General features: G+C 50.3%; 1 protein-coding gene across 3 annotated transcripts; it reads right to left on the bottom strand.

The window, feature by feature from the left end:
* Positions 1 to 8576: 8576 nt before the first annotated feature.
* On the bottom strand, positions 8577 to 18108 carry Tbxt (T-box transcription factor T). Of its 3 annotated transcripts, none has more exons than XM_045159668.1 (8): positions 17897 to 18108; positions 17224 to 17488; positions 16434 to 16568; positions 15278 to 15339; positions 15102 to 15163; positions 13420 to 13596; positions 12232 to 12361; positions 8577 to 8853 (listed from the first exon to the last, which is right to left on the bottom strand). In XM_045159668.1, exons 1-8 carry the CDS (start codon positions 18106 to 18108, stop codon positions 8577 to 8579), a joined length of 1320 nt encoding a protein of 439 aa, XP_045015603.1. The 3 variants fall into 3 exon arrangements, with proteins under 3 accessions (XP_045015603.1, XP_004651143.1, XP_004651144.1); XM_004651086.2 differs by having other exon boundaries at positions 13420 to 13593; XM_004651087.2 differs by lacking the exon at positions 13420 to 13596.
* Positions 18109 to 22656: the final 4548 nt, after the last annotated feature.

The following is a 22656-nucleotide window of genomic DNA, read 5'->3' as shown; positions in this document are numbered from 1 at the left end:
TGTATGAAGTGTCAAATGCATCTGGAGTTCATTTGCAGTGGCTGGAGGACCTGGTGCACCCATCCCTCTCTCTCATAAATAAATAAAATATTTTTAAAGAAACAATGGAGCAATGCCTCAAGTAATACAGATTAGCTGCACAATTTAACTTGGAATTAGTTATACTAAGGTGAGTGACCATGTTATGTGGTAAGTACTTTTTCCCTCTTACAATTATTGCAGCCATGACATACTGGAAAGACTGTGGCTTTGGAACAGACATGCCAGGTTTTGACCTGCACTCCATTAACATGCAGATGGGGACAAGCCCCCTAGTCCCCTAGCATCTACTGTGGCTACAACAGTAAAGCAACCCATCACCTCCCCATCAAGGTTGTGGTGGAAAAAATCACTTTGGAAAAGCACTGGCTGACCTCTAACCCATCTGTTGCTGTCTGTCTCCTTTTCCTTCCAAATTTCCGAGGGGCACATTTAGAATTTGGTGATATGTCATCTCCCAAAGGGTCTTACTGGTTCCATTCTATAAAACACAATGTCTGCCATGGTGGACCCTTGTGGGGTGGGATAGGAACGCATAGATAGGAACCAGTCCTCGATCAGAGGGCACTTGAGACATTAGCTAGCATCCTGGTGCCTTTCCAAGGTCCTGCCAGATTCTCTGAGGAGACGATAGCTATAATACGAAAAGAAAATGAAGTTATAGAAAAAAATATTTTGACTTATCAGAAGGCCAAGAACAGAAGGGAAAGTGTCTATATTGTGCAGAGACATTCAGTAAGATCAAGGCAAAGACACAAATGGAGTTACTATTAGAAGCAGAATACACAGAAGTGATGGTACCGTTACCCATAAGGGTTATAAGTGGAACAATTCACAAAGACCAAAGCCATAAGCTAACACAGAGGTAACTGGGCACCGTTACCAATAAAGGTTATAAGTGGAATGATTCACAAAGACCAAAGCCATAAGCTAAAACACTGTTTACAAAACATACACACATGTACTAGATACATTTCCAAAATTGGAGCTATAATTAAGTGCCATTTAAAGTGTTTGATTCTGGGATGGAGATATTGTTCCACGCTTAAAGGCACTTGCTTGCAAACTCTGATGGCCCAGGTTTGATCCTCAGTACCTACATAAAGCCAGATGCCCAAAGTGGCACATGTCTCTGGAGTTCCTTTACAGTGTCAAGAGGCCCTGGTGTATCCATACTCTCCCTCTCTCTCTCTGTCTAATAAATAAATAAAATATTTTTAAAGTATTCAATTCTGAATGTATAGTAAATTTAAAAATGGAATACATGGGCTGGAGAGATGGCTTAGCGGTTAAGCGCTTGCCTGTGAAGCCTAAGGGCCCCAGTTCAAGGCTCGGTTCCCCAGGTCCCACGTTAGCCAGATGCACAAGGGGGTGCACGCGTCTGGAGTTCGTTTGCAGAGGCCGGAAGCCCTGGCACACCCATTCTCTCTCCCTCTCTCTGTCTTTCTTTCTGTGTCTGTCGCTCTCAAATAAATAAATAAATTTTTAAAAATGGAATACATAATTAATCTTTCATGAGTGTTTACAATGCTTTTAATGTAAGAGCTCTAAAATGCAACTCTTTTTTCCTTCTAATACTTACTAATATAGTGGTATTCCTTTTTTAAAAAAAATAGGTTATTCCAAATTCTAAAATAGTTTAAGTGTCTTTTGCTTGAATTCCATCTCAGTTCCTTGAACAACAATATGCAGTTAAATTATAAGCATTTTAGTTCATAAAATACTATTCTTGGTGTATGTTCTTGAAGGTATACAACCTCAAAATGTTTTCCCAATGTGAAAGTAAAATATATGAGCAAGTCTATGTAACAGACACTTCACAAAGTAATCACATATAAGTCACCACTCAAGCCCTACTTAATTATCCACGTCAAATATAAATCCTCAAGACACTGTTGTGATTGCACCATTAAAAGACAAGACACACCACCTCCTGTTTCTCAGTCCATCATCCATCAATCACTTAGACACCAGGAATTTTCCTCAGCACAGTCTGAATCATTTCTCCTACAAGGACATTCTCCTACCTAGGTGAGGAATGGCATGCATTTCCAACACTCAGCCTCTAAGAGCAGAGCACACAGAAATGACCTTGGGAGGGACCTTCTCTGCCTCGGGCTGGCAAGGAGCCAGGACCAGTGACTTCTGCGTGGGCTTGCTGGGTGGCCAGAACAGCAACTCTCACGGAGGGGGCTTTCCTGTGTGGGGAGTGCTGTCTCGCCTCTGCAGTGCAGACCAACAGATGAATGGTGACCCCATTCTGGTCTTTGACAGGAAAGTAGGACGACCACATATTGAGAGGGAAACATGTTTGTCATGAGGGAAATTGTCTGGAAGAATGTAAGAGAACCAGGGACGTTTCAGGTACAGTATCCGGGCTGGAAGAAAGAGTTGAAAGAACAAAGTGTTCAATGAAGCCTGCTTTACATCTTACCCTCTGTCATGGACACTGTGACAGAAAGAACTTACAACCCAAAGGAAGGGAAGGCAGGATTACAGTACTGTCTTCCAGACACAATGTGGCCAGGACAGTCACGACCTCACCCAAGACCCACATAATGCAAGGGGAAGATGGGATCAAAATACGAGAGCAACTAGATGGAAAGAAGAGATTCAGTGAAGAGGGGACTTCGGAGGGGAAAGGGAGGGAGGTGGGAAGAATTATGACCATGTTATATGTTCATATCTATGGAAGGAATCAATAAAAGGGTTTTTTTAAGAAGCAGAAAGACACCTATCTCTGGCTGGGGAAGTGGCTCCATGGGAAAGGGCACTTGTTTGCCAACTCTGCAGGCAGGTTTGATTCTTCAGCACCCAGGTAAAGCCAGAGGTGCAAAATGGCAAGTGCATCTGGAATTCTTATGCAGTGGCAAGAGGCTCTGGCACACCCATTTGCACTCTTTCTTTCTTGTGAATAAATTAACAAATAAATCTCTCTCCATACTTGATGTAATGATTTTTAAATCATTTTTGTTTGTCTCCTAAGATATTACTGAATGGAGTTACTGAGTCGAAAAATAAGACAGAGCTGGGCATGGTGGTGCACACCTTTAATCCCAGCAGTCAGGAGGCAGAGGTAGGAGGACAGCTGTGAGTTCAAGGCCACTCTGAGACCACATAGTGAATTCCAGGTCAGCCTGGGCTAGAGCGAGACTCTACCTTGAAAAACAAAAATAAATAAATACATAAATAAAGCTACATGATGCTACCACTTTAAAGGTACTATTTAGTTGCAGTAGGAAATAATTGTACTCAGGAATGAATTTTATTACTCAGAGTTGACCAGTTTGGAAAATTCTATTACTGTTCCCCAAATAGTCACTATTCCACCAACTCCCATAGCAGGAATGTAATTGCCATCCCACTGAGGTTTTGGCTACAGCCTTGCTTTGGTCAACAGAATGGCCTGGAGTGAAAGTTTGCCAGCTATCAGGTGCCCAGCCATCTTCGGCCAGCTCGCACTGTCTATCACACGAGGTTCTGTGAGCCCTGACGAGAAAGCCCTTCTGCCTGGACCTGTCGGTAGCCACCAATACCATGTGAGCAAGAACTGGCCGTGGTTCTGTGAGGTTTGCAGGATGTTTGCTCCATACCATTCTCACCCCAGACCCCATTTAACATGGCTTAGGGTAGAAGTATGTTTTATAAAAATTGAGAATATAGTAAGCTATGTGCCACCCAGTGGGAACTTGGAAGGACCTGAAATTCTGTGTCTGAACACAAACATGTAACAGCCTCAATGCTGCACCCGAGCTGGGTGCAAGACAGAGGTTCATACAGATGCCCAATGTGATACTCCAGGATCAGGGACGGTGTTCCTCCTCGCAGGCACAAGTCTGGGCCTGTTTTCAGAAGCAGAGTGGAAGAAGTGTCCACAAAGTGATTTCTACATGTGTCAAGGGTGAATTATTTGCTTCTAAGAACAAGAGGAGAACTTTGAGAATAAGGCCTTTCTAAGCTATCATAGATAAATGGTCTGATCTTCTACCCCAAGACATGGGGGCTCCTCATAGCCCAAACCTGAGGCAATGAGGACTGAAAAGAAAAAAAATCGACATCAGTTCCCGTCTGAAGGCTTGATGCCTCCTGGGTGGTGGGCAACTTGACTGCAAGGCCGGCCAGACCCCAATAAGGTGCCTCACTTCAGGAAACTCCGCAAGGAACACTGCTCGGTGTGCCTTTTGGCTTCAGTATCGAAGAAACAGAGGGTGGATTTCAGGAGGTCATTGGATGCTAGTGTCCACTGCTCACAGAGCTGCTCAGAGAAGACCTCTGGCACTCTGCTCTTCAAAAGGCAGAACCAGGACCCTGGACAGAGGTGAGTGGTTTTCCAGATGGTTCCAAAGTCACCTAGTCACTGCCGCCATGCCCAGCCCCCTCTGGTCTACGTCCCTGCACTAAGGGCAGTGGGGGCTGCTGTTAGATCAGGCTGTGCGCCGGCGACCACCATTTAAGGGCGTGATGTGCCTTTACTGAGGTCTCCCAAGGAGCTCACTGGCACGGCTCTTCCCGCCGTCATCACTGGCCGGGGGCCACTCCTGGTTGGAATAACGTCTGGCACAAGGAGTGTCTTCACGAAGTCGCTTCCTCTGCCCCGCACAAGTGCTTATTGTAAGTTGAGGAACAGCCTGGGAGTCACACACCCTTCTTGGATACATAACCGATGCTTCCAAATCATTTTTTTTTTCTTTTAGAAATGTGTTGGAGAATACGTTTCTTATTTACTTCTGTATCTTTCAACTCTGCTCTTTCCATCCCATTTATAATCCTGGGTGCCTATTCCCTTTTCAGAGATGGTGTGACTACCCAACTTCATCAGGAAACACCATTCTTGGGGGTTTGGGAGACAGCTCAATCAGCGAGGTGCTTACCTTTCAAACATGAGACCTTAAGCTTGATCCACAGTAAAATGCTGGGCATGGTGGCCCAACCCTGTAATCCCAATGCAAGAGGACCCCTGGGATTCATTGACGAGTCTCAATGGGTGAGTTTCAGACCAACGAGAGACCTTGTCTCAAAAGAGACACCCAAGGTTTACATGTGCACGCATGCCCACACACAAACAAACAGCATATATTCACCCACATATCCACATTTGCATGCACAAATACACACAGGAGAAAAAAGATTTTTTTAAAAGAAAGAAATTTCACTCTTGGGAGCTGGGGAGATGGCTCCGCTTGTTTGCAAAGTCAGCTGACCTGGGTTCAGTTACCTAGCAGCCCTATAAAATACCAGATACAAAAAGCAGAATGTTTGTAGCAAGAGGCCCTGTCCTGTGCACTCACACTGTGCACCAGCCCCAATGACCAGAGCAGACATCTTGGCTACCTGTCAACCAACAATTAGGACGTCACGGGGCTTATGTTTCAGTCTTACTCTCTGTTCAGTCCCTTACTCTACTCAATAATGGCTGCTGTAGTGGTTTAAATATATGTCCCCCGATTAATTCAGGTGTTTTATTAAAACTTGGATCTCCAGCCGCCTAGGTGGAGAAAATGTCACTGAGGATGGACGGAATTTCCAGCCCAACGGTGTGCAGGGTGGCGTGGGCTCTGTCCGGGGCCTGCTCCTTGCTGCAAGTTTTGCGCTCGCTTTTGGCGCTGCCTGTTTGATGCTGGATGTCTGCCTGGATCTGGGAGAGGGGCCGGCTTCTCCCATCCTCATGGGACTTCCCCTGGATCTGGAAGCCTAAAATAAACCCCTTCCTCCCGTAGACTATGACAGGTTTGGAAGTTCATCTCAGCAGTGTGGAGCAGAACGCAACATCCCACACATAGGGTAGTGGTACTGACAGCGTTCTTACAATATATTAAACATCCAACTTTACTCTGAGTTATTTTGTTGATCTCTGGGTGTGCTTAATTTATAAATCCAGTGCTTTCACATATTTGTGTACGTGAGGGAAGCATATACACAGTTTGGGCACTGCCCAGTAGCAGGCATCCTTTACAGGTCATAGGACATGTCCCCTGTGGATGAGAGAGGGTTGCTGTATCCAAATCCAGGTCTTTTATAGCAATTTCCAGGGGTTTTGTTTAAATATTTTTATTTATCTGAAAGAAAGTATTGGCACACCAGGACTTCTTGCCACTGCAAACTTCAGACATATGCTTCACTTTTTGAATCTGGCTCTATGTGGGTATTGGGGAGTGTCCCATGCCAGCAGACATTACAAGCAAGCACCTTAAGCCGTTAAGCCGTCTCCCCAGCTCCAGCGCCCTTTTTATTCTAGCCTCCCATTGTTCCTACAGTATAACCAGAAATTTTGGATTATTTAAATATTCTCAGGATGGAGGAATGGCTTAGATTAAGGTGCTAGCCTGCAAAGCCAAAGGACCCAAGTTCAATTCCCCCAGACACCACATAAGGCAAATGCGCAAGGTGGCACAAGCTTCCGGAGTTCGTTTGCACTGGCTGAGGCCCTCGTGTGTCCATTCTTATCTGTTTCTTTCTCTCTCTCTCTCAAATAAATAAAATAAACAAATAAACCAATACAAAATTTCTTTTTGAGGTTGGGTCTCAATCTAGCCCAAGCTAACCTGGAATTCGCTGTGTAGTCTCAGGGTGGCCTCAAACTCATGGTGATCCTCCTACCTCTGCCTCCCGAGTGTTTGGATTAAAGGTGTGCGCCACCAATCCCAGCTCCAAAAAAGATTTTTTAAAACATATTTTCTGAAAAGCCAGGTGTGGTGATGCATGCCTTTAATCCCAGCACTCAGGAAGCAGAAAGAGGAGGATTGCCATGAGTTCGAGGGCACTCTGAAACTACATAATGAATTTCAGGTCAGCCTGAGCTAGAACAAGACCCTACCTCAAAAAAACTGTGTGTGTGTGTGTGTGTGTATATATATATATACATATATATACATACATATATATACATATACATATGTATGTGTGTGTGTGTGCATATATATATATAAACTATTCTCTGGATTTGAAATCTGGACTTTCAGAAATTCAAGCAGGTCAAGAACCTACTCACTGTTCATAATAGAACTCCCCACCGTGGTGTGAGGCTTGGAAAAGACATGCGTAGGACTTGGCCTCTCTGTTCCCTAGCAGTGAGGTAGGAGGAGACATGTCCCCTGGGGCAACTCAGAAGCTTGTAGCTTCTTTGTCCCCCAGTATTGAACCAGTCTCTGCCAAAGTACTGAGAATACAAAACCACAGTCCTGTCCCTGAGGAGAGATAGGATCAGAGTGGGAGTCACCACATATAATAAAGACACCACAGAAGTGACACCTGTTCCCACCTAGACTCCTTCCCAAATGACCCCCCAACCCTGGCCCATGCCTGAAATGCAATACCTATCTAGTCCAGATAAAAGGACCTGTTTTGTTTCCCAATTCTGACAGTAGATTTCCTCTGAAAATACTCTTCTGAGAAATCTGCTCCGAGGAGATTTCAACATAGAGTTATAAACAGCGGTAACACAGCGAGAAGCACATTCCACTGGAAAAGCAGGGAGCCACCAAGCACTCCGCCACTAGATGGAGAGATTTCCCCAACCCAGACCCCTCAGCTGGACCCCACCACTGGGAAGGAACAACAGAAAAGATATTTGCAAAGGCCACCATGTTCAAGTTACTAGGAAACCACAATTTACACTGGTCAACTTCTTTTTCAAAATGTTTATTTTTTTACAGTGCTGGGGATTGAACCCAGGGCCTTGTATGTGCTGAGCAAGTGATCTACCCATCGCACACTGATCTACTTTCCATCCGCCCACTTCAGTGACTCCCCTTGCGATGGGAGCATCCTTATTTTTATGTCCTCAGTAGGTTTACATCCCACAATTACCCACTTTCATCCAAGAATTTAGACCTCTTGAAAGCCATTTAATTTTTAATTTTGTGACAATAAGCACATGAAATTTTTACCTCCTGCAACTAATCAGCTGCAGCATTGAATTTCATAGAAGATGGAAAGGTTGCTTTGCAAGAGCATCTTTCTGGCCAGAGAAAACAGCCACTAAGCAAACTCTTCCCACAAGAGGAGGAACTTCAAGGATTGACCAACCGTATTTTGCATATTGCTTTTATTTTGCAGAAAATGTTTTCTGCTGATTGTCTCCGGCTACTTCGTCAACAGAACAAGTTGATTTCACAACACTTGAAGCTGCATACACTCGGTACACACCAAGTGGGTAGAGTCGAGTCTCCAACCCAACTACGTTTGCTGACATCGCCTGCTGACCTCAGTATGACCGGTTATGTCCATAACTACTCAAAAGCAACAAGGAATGGGGATTAAAAGTGTGCCTGTGGCTCCCTAAATAAAGACCCCTGAAGTTGAGATCCCAGTGCAAAGTCACCTACATAAGGTTTATGACCCTGGAAAAGGTTCAGCTGTGAGCCATGGGGAACTGGGTCTGCCACACACACAAGCGAGAGGTGGTGGGGAGTGACGGCTATCGCACAGCTCCTCTGCCCTCCTTGACCCCAGAGGAGGCCACGCTGGGCCCAGGGGATGCGTCTCATCAACACCAGCTGCCACAGCAAAGTCACAGTGCCTGTGCGACAAGGGCACATTCACATGGAGGGAGGCGACACAGGTGTCCATGAGGCTATGAGACGGTCCTGGGTGGAGGCGTCATACTGCCCATCAGGAACATCTGGGACCGCGGCAGCCCCTTCGTACAGCGGAGAGCCGGAGGAGGACGTGGCGGCCTGGATGGCGTGGGTCATGGGCGTGTAGTGTGCAGGGGAGCCTCGAAAGAACTGGGCTCCCAACCCATTGGATACCCCGGCTGTCTGGGAACCTGGGGTGATCGTGCCATTGCTCACAGACCACAAGCTGGGATACTGGCTGAAATGAAAAAAACAAGGATGTCAAGGGCCTGAGAAGAAGCTCCAAGTGAGCCACGTGGAGGATGGGGACCCGTGCTCAGAAATCTTCCTGGCAATAATGCTTTGCATGGTTTTGCAAACCGGTCATTTTTTTCCCCCTCAAATTAGTAAGTGACCCACAACCACATTCTAAGGTTAGAGGCTATTGTCATTCCCAGCAACACAAAACAAAATCAGGTAGGAAGCAGGCTAAAAGGATGAGGGGCATGCCTTCTAAGTGTCCATGCCCACAGCTGAGTGCTATTCTCAGCGGGGTCAGGGCTGCTTCTATTCAGTGACTGGTTGGGACTGGGGAAACCCAGCACAAGGTGCTGAGGGCAAGCAGCACCTCTAAATGGAACATGTGTACATCACCCCCCAAGGCCTAGGGAGCAAATGGGCAGAAAGAATGTGAGAGACCTGGAGAGATGGCTTAGTGGTTAAGGTACTTGCCTACAAAGCCTAAGAACACATGTCCAACCCTCCAGGTCCCACACAAGCCAGACACGCAAAGTGACAGAAGCACACAAGGCGGCGCACGCATCTGCAACTCAACTGTGGCGGCTGGAGGCCCCGGTGCGCCAGTTCTCTGTCTCTTCCTTACACAGAAATGTTTGTGAAGGCCAGTGTGTTGAGCTTGCCATAAGTAAATAAATACACAGCCAAGGGCTGGGGAGGAGTGCTGTGGAACACCTTCAAAGCACGACATGGCCCTTGCACCCATGGATTCATGGGAGCCATCCTTACACAAGTCTTGCACAAGATTTCATCTCAGGGGGGTGCAGAGGCTCCTGAGGCCTCACCCAACCCTGAGGAGATATTATGCATTAGATATTAGATTAGACACATATATTAGATATTACAAATGGTTGCTTGGGGAAGTGGGGTCATGTTCTTCAGTGGCCAATGGTACGTTGCCCTGTGCCTGTAAATAACCCTCCACCCATGCTCATGCAAGCAACATTAATTTAACTCAGTGAACCATCAAACAAAAGACATCAAAATGGAAGGGAAAAAAAGAGGTTTAGGCAGAGAGCAGTAAGAAAAGGGAATGGGGTGAATATGATCAATGCATAAAGATTACCAAAGTTATCTTAAAGGCATCATATGTACAGTTCACAGAAGAGTGCTATTAAGTTCTGCTACCAGAAACAGAGTAGTTTCTCTCATCCAGCATACAGGACTCCCTGGTGCTGAGCACAAAAGTCCAGCAGCTTCACGGAGCCGCATCTCTGTTAAGCAACACACACTCAAACCCAGTGCTCAGCAATTCCTGACATCCAAGAAGAAGTCCGGGAGTGATGCAGAGTGGAGCCCTGACCTGTCCAGTGGGCTGGGCCGTTAGCACAAGGCAATGTGACAGTCCAAGAAGTGAGACCATGTCCGTCTGAGCTCTGTCCCTCATGTTAGCTGTGCCCTTAGACTTTTTCCAGGCTGTTTCCTACTATATAAACTGAGAGGGTTAGAAGTGAGGCTAAATCCTCCTGCCTGAGCAAAATTGATGCGAACTCCATCAAACTATGCTAAAATTGTTTGAAGAAACAACTATACTATAATTTAGGGAAACCTTCTCACGGTTATTCTGTGAACAGCTGAGACCTGATGTAATCCTATATTGTCTGTCTATGGTCTGCAGTGCCTCAATGCATTAAATGACCAGAACCAGCAATGCTGAGTTAAACCACAGCAGATGTCCTTCCCACTTTCCTCTCTGAGACACCCAGCTGGAGCCACACTGACACCCCAGGTGACTCCGAACAGGCAGTGTGCTACCTAAACATCAAGTGACTGGTGGACAGGCTTCTTAGGGTGCCGGAGCCATTGACACGTTTGTGGTTGGTAGCTGTTCTCTGTTTTCAGGAGCAGACAATTAAGGTGCATGGTGGCGCAGTCAGGAGGCTGAGATAAGAGGATCAAGAATGTGAAGTCACAGGTTGGAGATGGCTTAGCGGTGAAGGACCCAGGTTCAATTCCCCAGGACCCACGAAAACCAGATGCATAAGGGTGGTACAGGTGTCTGGAGTTCGTTTATAGTGGCTGAAGGCCCCAATGCACACATGCTCGCTCGCTCTTCTTCCCCCCTCCTCAAAATAATAAATTTTAGGAAAAGAATTTGAGGCCAGCCTAGACTAGGTACTGAATGAGTCCAAGGCCAAGCCTGGGTTACATAGTGAGATCCTGTCTAAAAAAAAAAAAAAAATCCGGGCTGGAGAGATGGCTTAGCGGTTAAGCGCTTGCCTGTGAAGCCTAAGGACCCCGGTTCGAGGCTCGGTTCCCCAGGTCCCACGTTAGCCAGATGCACAAGGGGGCGCACGCGTCTGGAGTTCGTTTGCAGTGGCTGGAAGCCCTGGCGCGCCCATTCTCTCTCTCTCCCTCTACCTGTCTTTCTCTCTGTGTCTGTCGCTCTCAAATAAATAAATACATAAAAATTTTTAAAAAAAAATCCAACCTCCCCTCGCCCCCGGCCCCGCCCCCCCCACCTGAGAAAACTCACTAGAACTAGGGTCTTCTGTACAGAACTAAACAAAGACAAGGAGATCTTAGGTCTATTTCAATTCTAAACCATCAAGGTACACTGCCTCTGCAGTCAAGGTCGCTTGACAGTAGACTCCCTGTGCTAGGAACTAACAGCCACCATTCAACCTGGCCACGCTGCTTTCCTCACTAGAGGGCTGGCTCCTAGCCTTCCTACTTTCGGCTACTGTATTAATCCCATGGAGGATTAATAATCCTGGGAAGGAAATGCATTTCTTCAAACTTCTGGCTTATCCCATCAGCCTGCAAGAAACAGGCCGAGACTGGGCTCCATGTCATTTTACTTATGGAGAATCGGAGGCTCAGAGAAGCTAGGAAACTTGTCCATCATAGGAAGCAGTGTAGGGCCAGGCATGGAGGCGCACAGTAAGTAATCCCAGCACTAGGGAGGCCGAGGTAGGGTGACTACAGTGACCTTGAGGCCATCCTGAGCCAGAGTCGTAAGTCTGCCTGGGCTACAGGGAGACCCAGCCAAAAAGATCGGAGGGAAGAGTGGGAGAAAGGAAGGAAGGGAACTAGACAGGAAGAGAAGAAAGAAGTACGCAGGAGAGGCAGAGCTGCGGTGGGGTGGACCCTTTCTGGGTTAGGACACCGCAGGGACCACTGCGGGCCATCATGAGAAGTGTACAGAGCCCATCACAGCAAGAACTCGGCACTCTGGGAACCAGGCGTCCCTAGTCACGCCCCGCTAAGAGCGGAATCATCCACATAAACCCAAGCACTCACAGGTGTCACAGACACAAAATAAGGAGAGAAGACCGAGAGGAACTGTAACCAGTGTGAGGCCACGGGCCGTCATGCCTCACTTCCCAGACATACGTGCCTAGAGCCAGTGGGTGGGCTGCCGTTGTGGCTCATGGGGAGCATGCTGGCGTGGGCAGGCATGCCGAGGCTGGACCAGTTGTCATGAGACTGCAGCATCGATAAACACGCAGACGAGTTGTCGGCATAGGCTGAGGAAGGAAAGCAGCGGAGGAGAGTCACTGGACGGGGCTCCCAAAAGCAAAATACTAGGAGCTGTTACCAATCACTGGAACTACCCAATGCCGAAAGCAAGCACTGCAGGGCTCTTAGATGCATTTAGTAATCTACTCTTCTGCCTAACTGACCATCAGGTAGATACTTATTGTCTCAAATGACAGTACACCAAAGCTGTGTCTTCCTTTATCACTTGACCAGGACATACCCTGAAGAAACGGAAATCCACACTCAGTGGCAGGGGCGTATTTATTTTCTTTCAGCTATTTATTTGTTTGTTTGTTCATTCTGTTGTGCTGGGGATCAGACCCAGGGACCCCTGATTGCTAGGCAAATGCTGGACCACTGAGTTCCGCCACAGCCCAGATAGCTAGAAATGAAAGTACCTGTGTCTTTAGCCTGCCCTCCCTTGAGGGTTATCCGTAAGGGTTGAATGGGCTATGGCAAGCATGACTCTGGGCAAATTAAAAATATGATCTTCCTGCTCAGTCTGGCCTCTGGCTGAACAAGTTCCAAGGACCATTTCCTTTCATTTCAAATCAGCTGTAATGGCTGAATTGTTTTATGGTGTTCCTGGGCCACTCTCTTCCTCCTGGGGCAGACAAAATTCAGTGTGAGCAGGCAGAGGCCAAGTCTTCAGACTGTCCTGTGGCTTGCAGCTCAGGGCAAAGCTAGCATCAGGTTACCAGGAGTTCTTGGCCTGGTGGATCTAGAGTGGGACCTGAGATGTGGCCAGTTCTCAGGCAACACTAAGGCTATGGGTACTACACTCAGAGAATCCTGAGTTGAATCAGGAATTTTGAGCCTGGCTGATGGAACATAGTCTTCGGAGAGTACCATGAAACATTCAAGCCAGGGCTCCTCCCTGGAGAATGACCCATGCTTCCCTGCAGAGACTCAGAAAGCTGTCTTTTTAAAGGCCTGGTGCATGCACTGAGGGACCTGGACGTCGCAAGTCTCCCATACAGACCTCGCACCTCTCCAGAAGGCTTCACCACCCACCAGGCCCCAGCGAGTGAGATGTGGAACCTACTTGGAGAACTGTTCCGATGAGCGTACGGGCTGGGGTAGGGTGAAGAGCGGTGGTTCCTCAGGGCTGGGTATCTCTCGCAGCCATGTGTGGAAGGGAGGGAGAGCGTGCCTCCAAACTGAGGATGGGAGCTGGCTGGTGGGCAAAGGGTGCTGGTGCCAGGAATAAGCCACCCCCCTGCTGTGAGAAAAGAATGCTGGGTAACTGTCACTTGTACTGGCTCTGTGATTTCAAGGGGGGAATGGCCCACGCAAAGTGTCACAGACCATGGGGTCCAAACTGTAAGCCCAGCAAGCCCAAAGCCCCTGAGTGGCCAGAGCTGAGCCACAGTCCTGTGGTCCTTCAGTGGAGCAGGAACAGGAACACAGTGTCAAAGGATTTCAGTGTGAGGACACGGGAAGGCAGGGAGCCAGGCAGAGGTGAGTCCCAAGGGGCTGGGAGCTACTGCTCCTCTTTCTCCTGCTCTTTCTCAACTGCTGAGGTTGCAGCCCTGCCTGGGGACCCACCTCCCAGCTCACTACCTTCTGATGTTTCCAGGGTCTCCCCACATTCTCACCACTGTGCACCTGAAAGTTGCTAAGGCCATAACATGCACCCCCCAAACTTCAATTTTCTTTAAGAAAAGTTTTCCTTTAATTTAGAAGATGCAAACCTCAAGAAGACAATTAAGTACTCTGCTCCAATTTCCAAACAAAACAATTCCCCACACAACACTTAAAAGAGAAAGGGTCACAAGATGCCCACCCCCCACACACAGCTCCTTCATTTCTTTCTGCTCAAGCTGCAGAGGAGCCACTGCTGGGAAACCTGTTTGCTAAATTCACTGTCAATTTAGCCCAAAAGTTGGTGTTTAAATACACAAAGAGAGCCACATGTGGTGGTGCACTCTTTAATCCCAGCACTCAGGAGGCCAGTATGTAGGAGGATCACTGTGAGTTCCAGGCCAGCCTGAGACTACATAGTGAATTCCAGGTAGGTCTGGGCTAAAGACCCTACCTGGAAAAAAAAAAAAAAAAAGAAGAAGAAGAAGAAGAAAGAAAAAAGACCATACACAAAGAGAAAACCAGATCATGGTTTAGGGAGGGATGCTAGGCTGGCTCAAGCAGCCTTTGCAGTGGGCCACAAGCTTGGTGCTAAGCTCTTGGTCACATCCATCCTTGGGGGAGAAGAACTAGAACAGGCCTTTTCTCTTCATACATATCTTATCGCTGTAGAGACCTGCTCACCCTTTGCTCAAACCCACAGAATTCCTGAAGGACAGCAGACAAAGCAGACAGACAACTCTTCTTACAAGCCAGTTTCCACCAAAATCAACAACCTGACTTTGTATCCCCTGAACCAGGAGGACTAAGTGACCAAGTTGCCCCAAAGGTGGACCTGAATTCAGTCTTCCTCCACTCCTAAAGGGAGGCGTCCTCTCCAAGGTAATGCCGAGGCTGACCCTCCTCGGAGCTCCCAGCGGCCCACCCCAGACCAGCTTACCAGGTTACAGCGTCCAGAACAAAGCCCCACAGCCCCCTCAGTGGGTGCTACAGGCTACGGAAGATTAGGAAGCTTCTATAGCACAGGGAAGACTGCTCCAGCCACACCCAGAAATGCCTCCGCTCCCCTCTGGTTTCTGCAAGCCTACTGAAACAAGCCACGTGAGGACCTGGGGGGGGGGGCAGGGTTGCATCAAACCGTACATTGGGAATACCCAGGCTGCTGGCTGTCCCCTGGTTCTTCCATCAGGTCTTTGTGATCGCTTCTGCCAAAAAGAGGATGGGATTATCAAAGGGAGAGCTGCCAGGACCCCATGTGTACACTAACAGGTCATCCCTGCAAAGTGCTGTGCCCCAGGATGAAGCTAGAATTCTCTCACCTTTCCTTTGCATCAAGGAAAGCTTTGGCAAACGGGTTGTATTTGATTTTAAGAGCTGTGATCTGAAAGAGAAGAAAGGCCATTTACTGGCACGTTGTCCACGGACCAAAAACACCACAGGCCTGTAAACCCAGCATTTGGAAGGCTAAGGTAGGAAGGACTGCTACCAGCCAATGCTACAGGAAGGAAAGAAGGAAGGAAGGAAGGAAGGAAGAAAGGAAGGGAGGGAGGGAGGGAGGGAGGGAGAAAAGAAAGAGAAGGACAAAGAAGGGAAAAGGAAAGGGAAGAAGGGAAGGAGAAAGTGAGGGATGGGTTAGAGATACAGCTTAGTGGTTAAGCCACTTGCCTGCAAAGCCAAAGAACCCAAGCATTGTCCACATAAGCCAGATACACAAAGTAACGCATGTATCTGGAGTTCGTTTGCATCGGCTGGAGGCCCTGGAGTGCCCATTCTCTCTTCCTCCCTCTATCTCTCCCTGTCTCTCTTAAATAAATAAATAAAAAGAAAATAGTTTTAAAAAGAAGTGAGTGAAAGAAGGAGGGAAAACAGATACAGTGTAGAGTACCAAATCGAAACATGCAAATCAAAGACTAATCTTCTGATATATTTTTTTCTATTTGGGTCAAAATTCACTGAGAAATTGCAAAGAAGAGCAATTTATGAGTAGCATATATAATTTTCTGTGTGGACGTTACAGTAAATTTAGCCTTCCAACATCACCTGGGGTTGCAGAGCAAACGGGAGAGAGCTGTGGTTTGCGGTCAATACCAGCAATCTCTCATCCACTAGTCACATATTGTTAATACTTTGTGGTTAGAATTAAAACATTGAGGCACGGGCCCCACCCAGCCAGCATTCTCACAGGCTGGGGGTTGGAGGGCTGTCCCGTGCCCTTGTGCCCTTTTCAGAAGTTTGGAGGAATAAGATTGTGGACACCTCACTCAGGATGCTCTCCCAGTTCTCAAACTACATCCTCTGTGCACCAAGAATGTTTCTTGTCTTAAACAATTTTTTGGAAATAAACAGGAAAACTGCTTGAATGCTGATTTAAATGTATCTCCTCTGTGCCACCCAGCGTGGATCTCAACCTCTGTGGTTTGCCCATGCTGGAATGCACAGGGAAAAGGCTCCCTCCCTCCCCGGTGACCACCTCACCTCCTCATTCTGATAGGCTGTCACCGCAATAAATTGGGTCTCCGGAAAGCAGTGGCTAGTGATCATGCGCTGCGGACCCCCAACTCTCACGATGTGAACCCGAGGTTCATACTTGTGCAAGGAATTCAGCATGATCTGTAGGTGACAGAGCAGTGATGGTGACCCCAACAAAAAGTCCATTGGAACTGCTCTGTAAGAAACAGGGATACAAGTCCCCACAACGTTCTCCCGGTCCCAGAAAGTATTGACAGTGTTGAGGGCCAAGGAAGGCACAGGTGACACCTCAACATTTTATACATCTGGTCTGGAAAGGGGATGTGAGATGCCCCGCGTCCTAACAGTCACCACTAAACGCTCGCGCCTGGCGAAATATAGCGCTAAGGTGGGCAGGCGCGTACATCTTAAGAACCTTGGCTTGTTTGCTTGCTCGTGGCCGAGTTATCCCCGAACCACCACTGCCTGGAGACTTGAGAAATGGGATTCACGATTCATAATTCAGACTTCTCCCAGTATTAGTGGGGTGCACAGGTGGCAATAACGCGACTACCAAAGCAAACCCTTCATCATCTGGCTTCCCAGCTGTGGACATCTGCCCGGCTCGGCTCCCGTTTTCCAGACTTTGGTGTGACCCTCATCAGCTCAGGATAAACACAGCTCAGGAGTTAATTGAGGAAGGCTGTGGCGCTTCTCCAGAGCAGGCGGCAGCACTCGCTCCAGGGCTCCAAGCTGGCTGGAGTAGGGCCGAGCCCTCAGCCCCGAGCCTAGGGTCTTCCAGCCCCTCCACGCCTACCTGGCCCCCTCCGTTGAGCTTGTTGGTAAGCTTGACTTTACTAAAGGACACCGGCGCCTTCATCCAGTGCGCCCCGAAGTTGGGCGAGTCCGGGTGGATGTAGACACAACTCGGGGCCTGTGGCTCGGGCTTGCCTCCAGGCACCCACTCCCCGTTCACGTACTTCCAGCGGTGGTTGTCAGCCGCCACGAAGTCCAGCAAGAAGGAGTACATGGCGTTGGGGTCCAGACCCGACACGCTCACCTTCAGCACCGGGAACATCCTCCTGGGAAAGACAGGACGCGGCGGGAGGGCGCATCAGGCTGGATGGAGAACTCCTGGCAAAGAAGTTCTTATTACCTGGCCAGGAGGAGCCCCTGAGGCCTACAGAGGGTCTCCTAAGAGCTCCTTTGTTCCAACCTTCGGCCAACCCTGAGCCCAGGTGACCTCCATGCCTTGCCTACAGTCCCCAGGGGCAGCATCAGTGCGGACCTGGCCACCCAGCGCGGGTCAAGGCGCGCTTTGCCTCCGAGGTTGGAACCCAGAGGAAGTTGGAGTACCCTCTCCCCAAGTTTCCAGGGTAGTGAACAGCAAAGGAAAGGAGCAGAAACTTCGCCTGGGGAGGGAAGAGACAAGGACTCCACAGGAAGGTGCTCTGGGACCCTAGGGTGCCAGGCTCCCGGCGCGCGCTCACCTGCCGTTCTTGGTCACGATCATCTCGTTGGTGAGCTCCTTGAAGCGCAGCCACAGCTCGCTCTCCTCCAAGCCCACGCGCAGCTCGCGCTCCGTGGGGTCGCCCTTCTCGCTGCCCGCCTGCAGCTCGCTCTCCACGGCGCTCAGGAGGTGGTCCACGCGGTACTGCAGGCTTTTCCCCGCGCCCTCGGCGCCGGTGCCGGGCGAGCTCATCCTTGCGCCCCCGCCTCTCCGCCGCTCCGGAGCGGGGACTCGCTATCCAAGAGCCACCTCAACCCTCTGGCCGCCGCTTTTCCGAAAAAGAAAAAAAGGGGAGGGAGAGGACGCGGGGCCCAAGGCCCGCCGCGGTCGCTCTGGGATCCCAGCACCGAGGCCAGTGAAAGCCGGGATGGGACGTGGGGGGAAGGGGCAGGGGCGGGGGAAAGGGGCTGGGGGACCGGCGATTCCACTTGAACTCCCACAAGGCGCAACTAGAGTAGGTCTCTGGGGAGAGAAATTGGGTCCCCTCCCCATAAATAGAGCGGTGGCGGGTGCGCAGGGGGCGCGGCGCATTGGGCCGGGCGTCCTTTGATGTGCCGGGCCTCTGCCCATTGGCGGCGCGCGGCCATATCAGACCCGGCCGGGCGGGCCCCGGAGGCCGGGGGGCCAACAATGGGATCCCGCGCGCCTGCTTCCTGTAAATCCTTCGCTCCGGCGCAGTCTCTACACCCCGGCCCTCCCCCAAATGTTTGCACCTCCATCAAAGCGGCGGGGCGGGGCGGGCCCAGGAGGCCGGAGGGGAGCCGGGCGCTGGAACCGCACCTCGGTGAGGGGTTGCCGGGCCGCCCGCCACGCTCCCAGGCTCCCCAAGAGCATCGGTACCCGCGTGGGGCGTCCGCTGCTAGCGCGCACCTGAGCGGGACCGGGGATGCTTCCGTCCCCTCGCGACGACCTGCGCACCGACCGTCTCCGGGAGCGCACGACCTCTCCACTCCCCTCGCGCTCCGCGGTGTAGCGGAGCAGCTTCGGTACCTCGATACCGACTCGTCCCCGCCCCGGGATGTCTCGGGGAGTGCCACGGACGTCCACCTCGGCGTCAGGGTGCCCTAAGCCATCTATACAGAAAGAAGGAAGCCTGGTGTGCGGACTCTGCCGGGAGTAGGAAATAGACCGAAAGCTAACGACCCCTTTCCTTCTAGGAGGTTCCTTATTCCCCTGCATAAAAATCAGAGTTTGATGATGGAGTCTGCGCGGGTACTGAGTGTGGCCACGACTGTGCCCGGCTTGGCTCCTCTTGGGATTGATTGCTGTGGGCGGTGGGCGCGTCTCCCCACCGACCTCAGCGCCAAGCGGTGTCGGCAGCAGTTGGTTTATTACCTTTCGGTGAGAACTTCCGCGGGCAGAGCGAGGGGAAGGTGACAATGAGCAGGAAACAGTTCAATGGGGTCTCTTTAAACAATGGCATTCCTCTAAAACGCGAGCCCCGGAGCGGGAAGGAAGCCGAGGTCCGCGCCAACGCGCACTGTGCGGGACGTGCCGCGCCCGCCTCATGAACGGGGCCTTAGGTCCAGCCTCAGTTTCCTGACCTTCCTCGTGCGCACCCCCTCTCTGGAAGAAGACAGTGCATGTGGTGGGTCACCGGGTCCTGAGAACCCCGCGCCTCAGCAAGAGCGCTCCCGGGAACGTGGAGGCCACGCTGGGCGGCTCGGGGGTCGGGAAGTGCATTGCGGGACCTGCTGCCCAAGACTTCCCAGTCCGGATTCCTGGCACTGCCTGTCTCGAGCTTCTGGGAGAGTGCTATCCGGGAACCTATCTTGGAGGAAGAGGCCCCTGGAGTAAACTAGGGACAGGTCCTGGGCTCCCCTCCACCCCTTTCTAACCTGAGGGAGGGGGTCGTTTAATACCGTCCCTGCAGGCACTTTCGTTGTCTAGGCCGTATGGAAATTTCCAGGGGGCTGACCTGAGGGGGTCGCTTCCTTTGGCAGAGACACCAAAAGGCTCTCATTTGCGCCCAGCCCCGGACGGACCCTCCCGCGAAGCTGAGCAGACGGCTTGTGTCAGTGAGCTCCCTTCTTTGGGGACTTTAATGAGAGACTCTGCGCCTCCACACTTGGAATAAAACGTCCGGGTGGAGAGGGGGTGGAGGCAGAAGGAAGGGTCCACGTGATTTAGGGTCTCCAAAATTATACTCTCTTAACCGCTGAGCCATCTCTCCAGCCCAACTGATGCCCCTTTGAAAGGAAGGTGGAGAGGTGGGGCATCTAGAGTCCAAGGATGGGTCTGCGCAAGGTTCAGGAAGCTCGTAGATACTGTCTCTAAGACACAGGGGTTCAGGTCACATAAGTAAAGACTGTTACATTTCTGATGTGCAAAATGGAACCCCAACACTGGAGGGCTCCAGTCCTGAAGACACCATCCTCCTGGAGCTAGATCCGAAAGTTAGACTTTGGTCTTGCCTGTCTTTCTCTGCGCAGCCACCAGCCCACCCTCCTGGGTGGCTGATTTCTGATCTTTGTCCCTGGGTCCTGGGGACCAAGTCCTCACCCACAGCCTTTTCAAGGGAAGCTACAGTGCATGACAGTTTACAGCCAAAAACTTCCTCTGGCGGGCTGTAAAGAAGTCCCAGTTAATAACAAGGCTTCCCTGGGTGGGAGGCGGGGCTTGGGCCTCTCCGGTAACTTCTCTCAGGTTGGCCAGTCTCAGGGAAGCCCAGCCATTTCCAGAAAAAGACTGGGGAAGCCTCGCGCTAAAGCCCCAGCTTGCAACTCCTCCCCAAAACAAACAGAAAGACCTAGGAACCATAAAGGTGTGCTCACCGTGGTCCAGAGTGACAGTTTTCCCTGGGCTCAGTCCCTTCTCAGACATCAAAAACAGCTGTCTTTAGGAGCTGGTACCACAGAGGAGTGTCCTGGGTCCTGACCTCAACTGCAACCTCTTCTTTCCCGAGAGAGAGAACTCCTCTCTTCTGATCCTGTGAGGCGCGCCCCCTCCAAGCAGCGCGCTTGTTCATAGAGCTGGTGTCTTCACCATCCAGATAGGAGGGCAGAAACCTCTGCCCTCATCAGCTTTGGCCTTCTGGGGTGCCATCCATGCCTTTGTTTCTACTCACGAAGAGACAGGGCACTCCCAAGTCCTAGATCTAAAGTGATAAGGAGACACTTGCAGAGCAAATAATTTTATCACCAGCTAGTTTGCCCCTCTCTACGCAGCAGCCGGAGAGCAAGAGGGCTCAGACTCTGAGCACTGAGCAGTTGTTTTTAAAGTCCACTGGACTGTTACAGGGTGATTTGTAGGAGAAAAAAAAAGACAGGCTTTTAACCCCCCCCTTTTTTTCTTTCCCCCTTTCTCTCCCCCCCTCCTCTCTCTCTCTCCCCAGCACTAGCTCCTCCAGCACTGACTAGGCTCCGCACTGCCGAGTGGGCCTCGGCCAGGGGCAGCTGAAGGCATCAGGTTCAGGCCCAATCCCACCCTGGCTGCCCTTTGTGAACCCCTGAGCTTCGTCACACATGACAGTGTTTGAGGACAGGCAGCCACACATTGAAAATAACTGGCCCACCTCTCCTAACACGCCAGCTCCCTGCTCCCTGCCTCAGGATTCAAGGCTGCAGAGGGCCCTTTGGGCGGCTTGCGGTCTCTTGGGGTGGGGAGCTTGACTCTCCTCAGGCTCCATACCTGGGAGTCTCCTCGCACTGGTCTTTCCCCCGTGTGGGGAGAGTTCTTTCCTCTCCGCCTCACCTGAAGGCCTCTTAGTTTGCGTTCTGGTTGGGCGAAGGTCTTGGGGCTCCATTTCTGCCTCAGGGCTTACCTGTACTTGCCCCTGCCTATTTTCGCCTCTCCCACCTTCTGCTCTGGACCGTTTCACCCTCTGGTCTTTCTGCTTGCATTAAATGGCCTGGGAAGTGTTTGCGCCACACCTCTCTGCCAATTCACCTCCATGTGACTTTGGGTTTTACTGCCTCCCATGCGGGCTTTATTTCTCTGCTGTCCCTTTGAGCCCCTTTCTGGCAGTCTTGGGTCCCTCTGGGTCCCTGTCATGCTATTTATTCCATAAAGTTTAGTCTATCACAGCCTGTTGTCCCCTTAGGTTTGCTGTGGCTGTGGGTCTCTGTCCTACAGTGATGACCACTCTGTGGGTCTCTGCCATATTGATGACCATTCTTTAAACTTGGTACTGACAGCTTCCCTAAGTATAGACAATATACCATGATCATAATCTCCTTCCACCCCACACTTCCCCTCCCAAGTCCCCCCTCCACTGAATCTCCTCTTCTTTCCAATTAGTCTCTCTTCTGTTTTGATGCCATTATTTTTTTTCCTCCTGTTAGACAGGCCTTGTGGAGGCAGCGTCAACCACTGTGAGGTCGTGAATATCACGGCCACTTTGCATATGGAGGACAGAATTGTAAGCACTCCTTGCCTTCCTTTGGCTCTTACATTTTTCTTTTTCTTTTTCTTTTTTTTTTCGAGGTAGGATCTCACTCTAGTCCAGGCTGACTTGGAATTCACTATATAGTCTCAGGGTGGCCTCGAACTCACCCTCTGCTGGGATTAAAGGCATGTGCCACCATGCCTGGCTCAGTCCGTACATCCTTTGGTAGGCAGCTATGCTCACCATTCTACCCCCCAATGCTGCACACCTCACATTCCTTCTGCCAGCTCTTTTGCTATGGTTGCTGGGCGGCGTAGGGTGTGATAGAGATGATGAGATGTCTCATTGCGGGCTAAGCACAGCACTGCCAGCGACACTCTGCCAGTGTCTACAGAGAATCATTTCTTCTTCAT

Source organism: Jaculus jaculus, chromosome 9 (assembly GCF_020740685.1).
Source record: "Jaculus jaculus isolate mJacJac1 chromosome 9, mJacJac1.mat.Y.cur, whole genome shotgun sequence".
NCBI lineage: Eukaryota > Metazoa > Chordata > Mammalia > Rodentia > Dipodidae > Jaculus > Jaculus jaculus.
The sequence above is the reverse complement of the archived record's forward strand: the minus strand, read 5'-3'. Positions and strand labels throughout refer to the sequence as shown.

Excerpts from the sequence above, each read along its gene's own strand:
- Tbxt (XM_045159668.1), bottom strand. The coding sequence starts at position 18,108 with ATGAGCTCGCCCGGCACCGGCGCCGAGGGCGCGGGGAAAAGCCTGCAG. Across the intron at positions 16,569-17,223 it reads AGCTCAACGGAGGGGGCCAG|ATCATGCTGAATTCCTTGCA; the intron begins GTAGGCGTGGAG and ends TGTCACCTACAG. Across the intron at positions 15,340-16,433 it reads CAGCCTATCAGAATGAGGAG|ATCACAGCTCTTAAAATCAA; the intron begins GTGAGGTGGTCA and ends CTTCTCTTTCAG.